The sequence below is a fragment of the Portunus trituberculatus genome, chromosome 30 (genome assembly GCF_017591435.1).
Source record: "Portunus trituberculatus isolate SZX2019 chromosome 30, ASM1759143v1, whole genome shotgun sequence".
NCBI lineage: Eukaryota > Metazoa > Arthropoda > Malacostraca > Decapoda > Portunidae > Portunus > Portunus trituberculatus.
This window is the reverse complement of record NC_059284.1, coordinates 1,757,736-1,769,656: the sequence shown is the minus strand read 5'-3', so window position 1 is coordinate 1,769,656 and position 11,921 is coordinate 1,757,736. Positions and strand designations below refer to the sequence as shown.

Here is an 11,921-nt window from a genome sequence, read left to right as displayed (position 1 = left end):
ATCAACCAGATGCTCACTAGGTGCCGGGATCACACTCAATAAGGAAATAATTGTGGTAGCCCATCCTTGTGTTTCCTTCTGTGGGTACACCCTCTCGGGCAAAGGCATTGTGGTAGAAGTCGTTAAGGTTAAGGCCATCCGCGACTTCCAGACGCCTTCCAACCTGACGGACCTCCGGTCCTTCATAGGCCTGGTAAATCAACTGGCAGAATTTACCTCAGCCATCGCTTCTGCAGCCCAGCCTCTATGACCCCTGATGAGCCCCAAACGGTCATTCCTCTGGACAACAGACCATGACGAGGCCTTCTGACATGTGAAGTTCGCACTCCTCAGTCCTCCAGTCCTTGCATCATTTGATCCTACCCTGCCAGTCATCCTGCAGACAGACGCCTCATGCCTCAATGGTGTAAGATATGCTCTGCTCCAGGATCATGGCCGAGGAAGTCTACGATTGGTCTAGTGTGGGTCACGGTTTCTCACTGACGCCAAGACCCGCTACGCTACCATCGAGCTAGAGCTCCTTGCTATTGTCTGGGCCATGTCTAAGTGTCAACCATACCTGATTGGTCTGCAACACTTTACCCTGATGACTGACCACAGGCCTCTGGTTCCAATACTGAACCACTACACCCTAGACGCCATAGAGAAACCCTGCCTCCAGCATCTTAAGGAGAAGCTTTCACCTTACATGTTCACAGCTGTGTGGCGGGCTGGTAAACACCTCTGCATCCCTGATGCGCTGTCCAGAGCCCCAGTTGACCACCCCACACCTGAGGATGAAAACATCTGTGCTGACGCCTTGGCCCACCTTAGAGCTCTCATTAGCATCAACACCGTCAGCGCTGTCACTGCAGTGGACCCTTCACGCCAAGACGCTGATCGGACCCTACAAGAGCTTCGGAGCGCTGCGAGTGAGAACTCCACGTACTCTCAGCTCCTACAGTGCGCGACCTCCGGGTTCCCCTCGAATCGGTACGACCTGCCCAACTCAGTGCTGCCCTACTGGAAGCTGTGGGACAGCCTCTCTGCTGACAGAGAGCTCGTCCTGTATGGCCAGCGAGTTGTGGTTCCTGCCGTCCTCAGCCGCCACACCCTGGCTAGTCTCCATGATAGCCATAGAGGTGTGAAGTCCACTAAGCGACGGGCACGACACACTGTCTTTTGGCCGGGCATCGATTCTGACATCCGCAACACTGTACAAGCCTGCGAGTCATGCCAAATCCTCTTGCCCAGCCAGCAACAAGAACCTCTGATGTCAGATGACCACCCAAACAGGCCCTTTGAATCAGTCTCCGCAGACTTCTTCTCGGTGGCAGGGAAGTCCTTCCTAGTAATTGTGGACCGACTCTCAGGGTGGCCTGTCGTCATTCCTTGTGGTCATGACATAACCACCCCCCACACTATCCGGATGTTCTGCCGGTTCTTCAGGGAAGTTGGTGTTCCCCTCCGCCTCCACATAGACGGCGGACACCAGTTCACTAGCTTGGACTTCCAGAAGTTCATGGAGCGTTGGGGAATGTACCACATTATGTCGTCACCACACCACCCCCAGTCTAATGGCCACGCTGAGGCTGCGGTCAAGTCTGTGAAGCACTTGATCCAGAAAACTGCACCCTCTGGAGACATCGACTGTGAAGCCTTTGATCGGGGCCTGCTTGAACTTCGCAATACCCCGAACTTCACAGGACGCTCCCCAGCACAGGTTTTTTATGGCCGTCCACTGTGCTTATGCCTGCCTGCCCACCCAGACTCCTTCTCACAGGAATGGCAAGCACAGCAAGAGGACTGTGACCGCCGAGCCGCTGCCCGTGTAGGCCAAGTGACGGCCCTATACAATTCACACGCCCGACCCTTCCCAGGCTGAGTGTTGGTCAGCAGGTACACATCCAGGACCCGACCTCCCGCCGCTGGGACAAGGTTGGCGTGGTGATGGGCTACGGCAGAACCCAGGACGTCGAAATTTGCCTCCCCAGCGGCCATGTGCCGCTGGGCACATGTGCCCAGCTGGGCGGCCATGTGCCCACAATCCCCACGACGTTCTTCTAGGCTCAAGGAAAAAGAGTCCGCCCAAGACTACACTACGAGTGTGAGGGGGGAGGGAGGTGTGGATACATATAATTGACAATGTGTCCTATGTATGTACCAATACTTGTGAAGTACAGTATGTACACGTTAGGTAGGAACACAGTAAATGTGCCCTCGTGTGAGACAGTACACTGTATAGTTACCGATTCTCACACCAGGCACCAGCACCATGAGTGGCAGGAGTCCCCGCGGCACACGGCTTACCCACATTGCTCGCCTCTGTACTTCTTGGCCCCAGAATACACCAACCAGCCTCTTTTGGTGTTTCTCTATGAACCTACGTATCTCCGTGACGACTAAGACTCATCTCCATGTCTTCTTGTCCACACCACACCTTCAATCTTTCTTCATAGGTAAAGTCCTTCATCTGTAGCACCATCTTTGTAGCTGTCCTTTGGATTCTTTCTAATTTCTTGATGTCCTTTTTGCATATATAAAGATCACACCACTGCTACATATTCAAGTCTGGGGTCTTATCATTGTGTGTGTGTGTGTGTGTGTGTGTGTGTGTGTGTGTGTGTGTGTGTGTGTGTGTGTGTGTGTGTGTGTGTGTGTGTGTGTGTAATACCTATTTATGTAATGGCTTACACAGACCATTTCAACTGTTAGTTTTAACAGGCATTTAAAATGTGAACAAAAAAGAAATCCCTTAGGTAACCCGGATTTCTGGATAACTCGGAATAGCCTTCCCCAAAAATAATTCAACTTACTGTATTGAGAGATACTCTTGCTAAACTGAAACTGACTGATGTTTCCATTACCACTGACCATTTCCCTCGACTACACCATTAGAATATTAAAAAAAAAAGACTGAAATTCATTAAGTATATTAATATACATCATGTTATAAAAAAAAGACCAATGATGTACACAATACATTTGTTGGTTGGCACTTCTACAACTGATAGTCTTGTATTATTTACACAATTAATATCAAATATGTTACAATTATAGCTAATAGGTAATTCTTTTTACATGTCATATATTACAAGTTAGTAACAATTACTTATATGAAATATATAAGGGAAATTTAGCTAATAATGATGATAATAATGTTGAGATGGTCACCAGGGCAGTTTGACGCCATCATACTGGTAAAACTGTCCATGGTGGGTCTCATTCATAGTGCTAAGAAGATGTAGAACATTAAATATGCTTTGCTCTGGAGTAAGAGCGGCATTCTTGCCACCCATATCTGTTTGTGTCCATCCAGGACAAACGCTGCTTACCAAGATGTTTGAATCCCTGACATCATTGCTTAACGATTTGGTGATGGCATTCAGTGCTGCCTGGAAGAAAAAAATATCAATGAACACACACACACACACACACACACACACACACACACACACATATATATATATATATATATATATATATATATATATATATATATATATATATATATATATGTGTGTGTGTGTGTGTGTGTGTGTGTGTGTGTGTGTGTGTGTGTGTATGTATATGTATATATATATATATATATATATATATATATATATATATATATATATATATATATATATATATATATATATATATATATATATATATATATATATATATATATATATATATATATATATTTATTTATTGACTTGAAAAACAGGGCGTCTATAGCGTACACCACGGTATATATATATATATATATATATATATATATATATATATATATATATATATATATATATATATATATATATATATATATACCGTGGTGTACGCTATATATATATCATATAAATATATATATATATATATATATATATATATATATATATATATATATATATATATATATATATATATATATATACCGTGGTGTATATAGACGCCCTGTTTTCAAGTCATATATAAATATATATATATATATATATATATATATATATATATATATATATATATATATATATATATATATATATATATATATATATATATATATATATATATATATATATATATATATATATATATATATATATATATATATATATATATATATATATATATATATATATTCGGGTGACAAAGCCATGTGCTAGACGTATCAGGAAGATTTGGGTACATAGCAGGTGGAGCTGCTATCAGAAAAACAACGCCAACACATTGGCCTTGTCCAGCTGCTAGTGGTTTTGTTTACATTGTGACATTACGGAACAAAGTTTGAACATGTGGTGCAGAGTTGCCAGGTTTGCGGTTTTTCCGACCAATTTAGCCGTTTTTAGAAATTTTGGTTTCTGCTGGGTTGTGGTTTATTGGGCTTTTCTGACACTGTTTTGCTAATTTTTTGGTTCGTTATGGGTGCGTCTGCGACACTACACTACGCACCTATATATATATATATATATATATATATATATATATATATATATATATATATATATATATATATATATATATATATATATATATATATATATTTTTTTTTTTCAAAATTATTTGATATCATTCAAACTTTTGATGACATCATCGTTAAGGTATAAATCAAGGCATGTTTTCTGTATAAAAGTCTTCCTTCATCGTAGTGTCCAGAGGCAAATAAGAATGTCTGCTGAATGTAATGCTCCAGACTTGGTTTGTAACTGTACAGTTTGATTCAGTAATCATGTTTACTTTGTGATTTTTTACATTATGTAATCCCTTCAGGAACGTAAATTGGGATATATATATATATATATATATATATATATATATATATATATATATATATATATATATATATATATATATATATATATATATATATATATATATATATATATATATATATATATATATATATATATATATATATATATATATATATATATATATATATATATATATATATATATATATATATATATATATATATATATATATATATATATACATCATGTTGGTTTAGCCAGAAAGGATGTTCTCTTTTAGATAGCCGAGGTTAAAGGCAAGCAAAAACTTGGTTTCCCTTGCCTTCAAACTTGTCTATCTAAAAGAGGATATAAACACACTCAACTCTCATTGACACGAGTTTGAATAATGCTATTTTGATTTAACATATCTTCATATCTAAGGAAATACGATTAAATAAAGCGATTTATTCTATTTAATATGGGTTGACTCGACTTGATGACGTCGCGCACACCCACGCTGCTTCTCGGAGGGAACTACACTGAGATGCTCTCAGCCAGATTCTTAAACAATACCTTCCACCTTCGTCAATTAAAGGATACATTCCAGGAGAAATTGATATTCTTAACAATGAATGCTGCATTCCTACATCTCAAAAAGGCAATAATCAGGCAGGATTTACCTTCACTGCGAAGGTGTCTGCCATTACCTTTGCATAAATATTGCCTAAATATCTATTATTATTAGTTTTGTGTGAACTAATTGACTTTAAAAACAAAAAATATATAGGTTTTCGTTCAAATATCGTTCTTTCCAAACATTGTGAATGGAACCAAACCCAGGAGTGGAATCCAAGAAACTCGTCTTTATCGCGTCGATAATAACAGTCTCAGTGAACGAACAGGTCTGAGAAACAACTGTTAACAACATCGTCGCCACCAAGCTTCAATCACCACATCTCAATCTCCCAGGTTTTTTTTTTTTTTTTATCAAAATTCTACTTAGCTTACGATCAGTTGTATGATATTATTGCCTAATGAGTACCCATTTATGTAGATAGCTGGTGGACTGTCCTCTTCCCATAGCCGGCAGTTCTCTCCCATGTTAAAGGGGGTATCACACTGACCTATGATACACAGAACGCAGGCCATGCTTCTTGGTGAGAAATAAGGAACATTATGACACACAGATTGCCTGCGTTTTCGCTATGCTACGCAAATGCCCCAACAACCAAGACCAGGCCTAATCAAAACAAACCAGAACAAAAACCATGTTGCTTATATCTCAACCTGTGCTTCGTGCTGGAATTGCATTTGCACTTTCTGTTATTGAAGAAAAAGAACCGAGAGGTGAGCGACGGCAACTTTGGAGTTGGAGATTGTTGCCAGGACCCCAAGCTATCGACGTGATATATATATATATATATATATATATATATATATATATATATATATATATATATATATATATATATATATATATATAAGCCTTAAAAACATGGGAAACAATAAGAATGACCGAAAATGCACTATACGAAGAACTTGTGACTGATCAAAACAACAAACATTCGTGGTTTCCAAAGAGTAGCACGATTATTAACACAGAGGAACCACAGGCAATAATAACTCGACATAATTAATTTTCTTTTAATTTCCTCAGAGAAGTTGAGATGATGCTCCGAAGATACGGACGACGAGGATGGCGGCGACGACTACCAGGACGACGGCCATGACTACGATGTTCCAAGGACTTCGAAATTCAACTTTTCTCTTCTTTAATTTTGCCATTTAATTTTCTTCCTACTTTGCTTTACATTTAAATAATTTATTATGTATATTGCAAACATATTTCATTAATCATTAGATGTATGTATAAACTTATAGTCCACAAAGGACTTCTCTTATTTGTTGTATACTATTGTCAACTCATGGTCACAGCACGTGGCAGTCAATTTATTAAGGCTTAGATGTGTATCTCTGGAGGAAGACTGCCACACTAAGTTACACAATTGGGATTTGCACATATGATAAGCTCTCTCTCTCTCTCTCTCTCTCTCTCTCTCTCTCTCTCTCTCTCTCTTTTGTAGTGTGTCAGATAACCTTCCTCCCGAGTCTGTGTGTCAGGGCAAGCTGTGGTTCTGCCTGTGCATTTGTGACTTTCTGAGTGACTGACTGAGAATTGCATGGCTGTTGGAATTTTGTTCTATTATATATGTATGTATGAGTATATATGTATGTATATGTATGTATGTATATATGTATGTGTATATATATATATATGTGTGTGTGTGTGTGTGTGTGTGTGTGTGTGTGTGTGTGTGTGTGTATATGTGCATATAAATGTGAAACTTAACTAATAAAAATAGCAAAGTGGTTAAGCCCACTATCTTTATTCTCTCATACTTTCTTTCACCACTTCTCTTCCCACCCACTTTTTCTTTAGCTAGCTTTCTATCCTTTCACCCCCGTTAAAAAAAAAAAAAAATATATATATATATATATATATATATATATATATATATATATATATATATATATATATATATATATATATATATTGTTACGCCCGCCCGTAACATACTCCACTACCATCCCCTCCTCCGCTTGTTACCTCGTTTGCCACCTTTCCGCCTCCCCTTCCACGTCACCGTCTCGTGAACCTTCCACGCCACCGTCTCATGAACCCTCCACGTCACCATCTCATGAAGCCCCGCTACTGTCCCGAAGTTGGATTCATGCGGCCCCATTCGACTCCAGCGGAAGTGTTAAAGCAAGCTCGGCTTTCTGGAAAGTCAAGTCGAGGTCCAGGCCTCAACCAGTGAACACAACGCCTCTTGGGACTACCGTGGGATCAACCATCACCCAACTCTTCACCACTGCGACACCTCATAAGTATCACTTCACCTCGTCCCGTGTTTTGCACATTGCCTCCATATAGGATTAGGATTATTGTTAGGTATTAAGTTGGGTTCTTTATTGTTGTATTTATTACTGTGTTATATGTATATGTGTATGTCATTTTCCTGTTTCATGTTATATATCTGTGTTTCATGTCTCATGTTATATCTATGTGTGTCAGTTTCATTATGGGTTATTAAAATAGCTTTTTAAAGTGCCCCCTTTGCATTTCCTCACCAGTTGAACCTGCAGTGTTTTTTTTTTTATTGTTATTGTTCACCGGCTCCCCGATGTCAATCTTACCCGTTTAACCAGTGAACGTAACAATTGGCGACCGTGACAGGACAGGACCATTATAACCCTTGTTCAGTGTTCCATTTTTCCAGTGACTTTTTTTCTGTGATTACATTATTTTTTTATGTGTAAAATGCATGCAGTTAGCAAGATCAGAAGAGCAATTTCCATGAAAACAGTGATAAAAGATAGAAAGAGATGCAATATTCCAGTAGTGAGAAAGAGACTGAAGACAGTCAGTCACATGAGGGGAGTTAATAAAATTAAAAGCTTTTGATTCTACTCAATGAAACTGTGTGAGAGGAACCCCCAAATCATGTGAAGAGTACTCCATACAAGGAGACAGATTAGTCCCTTATACAGAGTTAGTAGTTGGAGGGGCAAAAAAAAACTGGCGGAGACACCTTAGAATGCCTAGCATCATAGAAGCTGTTTTAGAAAGAGATGAGATGTGAAGTTTTCAGTTAAGAAAGACACTTCCAATAATATGGATTTGCAACTGACCATGAGAGAGGTGGAATGTGTAGACCCCATATTGGGTCAAGCTATGGGAGGTTAGGTTAAGTTATATTATGTTGTTAGGTTAGGTTCCATTAAGGTTTGGGCTTAATTTGTTAAATTAGATTTTATTGGTATTTTAGGAATTTCTTGCCAATTTAGCAAAATTTGTCCTCTTAAATTTTTTTGAAGTTGCAAAATTTGGTCCAATTTAGCTTTCCCTATCCAAAAAACCCAATTTTTTCCACAAGTCCCCAAGTTTGTTGGTGTTGGGGAGGGGCCTGGTAGCAAAAGGGAAGAAGACCTTACCCCACAGTTTTACCTGGCTTTTTTTTTTTGTGTGTGTGTTAAATTTCAACTTTATTTAAACCACTATGATGCCATCCAAACATACTGCACCTTCTAAGTTAAAGGCATTAGGTGAGAGGTACACAGCAAAGATAAATTTAGTCAAAAAGTGAATTTGAAGTTGTCCCCGTATGGTAGAAAATTCGGAAAATTCAAGAGCGTGGGACTAGAGCAAGTCAAGTCATTGTGTAGATAGTGTAACATCCAGCATTAGAATGCAAATGAGGGTAGAGGAAATACAAGGGAACAAAAAAAAAGGGACTACAGTCAGTTGCCTCAGACACCTATCTTTCTGTTAGAAAAAAAGGTGAAAGCTTGAAAGTTAGATCTAAGATTGCAAATTTTGCAATGTTATTGAAGTTCAGAGGGATGTCAAAATATTTAGAGTCTATAACAGTAAAGCAGTCTGACCTGGGAACATTTGTGGTTGCCTCCTGCAGAAGGGGAGTGAAATGTGTGTGTGTAGCAAGGTGCATGTAGTTCTGTGTGAAGGAAGATAGTTGTCTTCAAGGGTAGGCTGTGATTGTCCCCTTGTGTTGAGACACAAAAGAAATACTCAGTGAGATCACCATGAACCAGTGCTTGGGACCTCACTTGGAAAAGTTATCATATCGACAGAATTCTACTGCCTCCTCCTAAAAGGGGGACTGAAGTAGAGGAAGTTAGAGTTAGAGAATAGAGGTATAAATGGAAATAAAAAAGGAAGAAGTTTCAGAGGTAAAAAAAAAAAAAAAATCTGCTGAACACAGTGGAACTTTGCAATTAATAGAAGGATAAGAGAGTAAGAATCTGAGAGTTCTCTGTTAAGCAGCTGAACTAAAGACTTTAAACTATGTCTAAATCAGTAAAGTATTCATCACTCATAGCATTCTCAGTTACTAACTACAAGATGGGATTACAATCTCAGGATCACAGAATAGTGAGAGGATATGTAACAAGCACTTTAAAAGATATATACCTTGCTAGCTCTATAAGGATAGATACCCCCTTTGTCATTCTTCTCTATGGACCCAAGCACTGAGGAGATGTTGATGATGGCCGCTCGCTTTACAGACAGCCCACTACCCTCTGCCTGGGTGGCTGCAATCTTCAGCATGGGTAAAAATGCCTGAAAATGGAAAAATCATCTGTTGTGAAATTATCTCCATAGTTAAAGTTTGAAACTGTAATTGCTTTCCAGGATTTTTCCTTATTTAAGGATGACCTGTTATTTTGCAAAGATGTTTGTTTGATAAAAGAGGTACCTGGCCATGAATATGACATACAGTTAGTAGTGTTTGCTGACCCATCAAAAGAAAGATGAAAAATTTTTTCTCCACAATACAAAATGAGTTGATCTGTTCCTTTGGTTCATGTGTACCACCTCAAACTAGTGCACTCCCAGATATACTCATATAGTCTCAACTTGGACACAACAGTTAGGGCACAAAAGTTGTATGGTCATTGTTGCTAAAAACTTATCTTTTTCCTTCCTTGTTCCACTTCCCTGGCCAAAAGGGAGTTAGGTGTTGAACATCCACTGTGCATTTTGTATTTGTTCGTATCAAAAGATGAACTATGAGACTTGTTAGCTGAGATATATCAGATGCAATTTTTTCGTCTACTCTGAAAATCACTCAACATCTTGTATGCTAAAGTTCTAACTATCGACAGATATAGTCTACTGACAAGTGGTAGTTTCAGTGGATAATAAGAAAAAAAAAAAAAAAGTACTGTATATATACTCCTTACATAAATCTTACAAGTAATATTCACAAAATTTTCATAAAATGAGAAACAATTAAATATCATAAATAACAAATATACTTATACATATGCAATCTCATGTTTCCTTTCCGACCGCTCTATTGCTGCTGCGGTAGACGGCTACTGTTCTTCTCCTAAACCTATTAATAGTGGTGTTCCTCAGGGTTCTGTCCTGTCACCCACTCTCTTTCTATTATTCATTAATGACCTTAACCAAAGTTCTTGCCCTATCCACTCCTACGCTGATGATACCACCCTACATCTTTCCACGTTCTTTCAGAGAAGTCCAACTCTTCAGGAAATTAACAGATCATGCAGGGACGCCACGGAACGCCTGACTTCCGATCTTTCTAAAATTTCCGATTGGAGCAGAGAAAATCTAGTAGTTTTCAATGCCTCAAAAACTCAATTCCTCCATCTATCAACTCGACACAACCTTCCAGACAACTATCCCCTTTTCTTCAATGACACTCAACTGTCTCCCTCTTCCACAATGAATATCCTCGGTCTGTCCTTTGCTCATAATCTTAACTGGAAACTTCACATCTCATCTCTTGCTTAAACAGCTTCTATGAAATTAGGTGTTCTGAGGCGTCTCCGCCAGTTTTTCTCGCCCCTCCAACTGCTTACTCTGTATAAGGGCCTTATCCGTCCCTGTATGGAGTACTCTTCGCATGTTTGGGGGGATTCCAGTCACACAGCTTTGCTTGATAGGGTGGAATCGAAAGCTCTTCGTCTCATCAACTCCCCTCGTCTGACTAACTGTCTTCAGTCTCTTTCTCACCGCCAAAATGTTGCATCCCTTTCTATATTTTATCGCTATTTTCATGGTAACTGTTCTACTGATCTTGCTAACTGCATGCCTCTCCTCCTCCTACGGCCACGCTGCACAAGGCTTTCTTCTTCCTCTCATCTATTCTGTCCAACTCTCTAATGCAAGAGTTAACCAGTATGCTCAATCATTCATCCCTTTCACTGGTAAACTCTGGAACTCCCTCTCTGCATCTGTATTTCCAAATTCCTACAACTTGTCTTCTTTTAAGAAGGAGGTATCGAGGCATTTGCTCCCCTAATTCTGGCTGACGGTTTTGGCACTTTTTGTACTCTTTGGAGAGCCAGCGCTCAAGTGGGCTTTTTTCTAACTTTCTTTTTTTTTGCCCTTGGCTGGCCCTCTAAAACTTGCTAAGCGCAACAAAACATAAAAAAAAGGCCCACTTGAATGCAAGTTCCCTCAAAGAATAGTAAAGAATTAGCCAAAAGTCTTGAAACCTCTCTCTTAAAAGAAGTCAAGTCATAGGAAGATGGAAATACAGAAGCAGGCAGGGACTTCCAGAGTTTACCAGAAAAAGGTATGAATGATTGAGAATACTGGTTAACTCTTGTATTAGAGAGCTGGATAAAATAGGGGTGAGAGAAAGAAGAAAGCCTTGTGCAGTGAGG

At 39.1% G+C, this 11,921-nt stretch overlaps 2 protein-coding genes across 2 annotated transcripts in view; one reads left to right on the top strand and one right to left on the bottom strand.

Moving 5' to 3' along the window:
• The first annotated feature begins 538 nt into the window (after positions 1-538).
• On the top strand, positions 539-1,864 carry LOC123510711 (uncharacterized protein K02A2.6-like). Its single transcript, XM_045266045.1, has one exon. It carries the CDS (start codon positions 539-541, stop codon positions 1,862-1,864), a length of 1,326 nt encoding a protein of 441 aa, XP_045121980.1.
• A 1,032-nt stretch (positions 1,865-2,896) lies between these two features.
• The window catches only part of LOC123510936 (C-factor-like), a 43,600-nt gene continuing 34,575 nt past the window's right edge, over positions 2,897-11,921 (bottom strand). Inside the window, exons 5-6 of the mRNA XM_045266439.1 lie at positions 9,694-9,843; positions 2,897-3,374 (exon numbers count right to left, since the gene is read on the bottom strand). Of these exons, the coding sequence (XP_045122374.1) occupies positions 3,150-3,374; positions 9,694-9,843 (375 nt within the window). The 3' untranslated portion in view covers positions 2,897-3,149. The remainder of the gene's footprint in view (positions 3,375-9,693; positions 9,844-11,921) is intronic.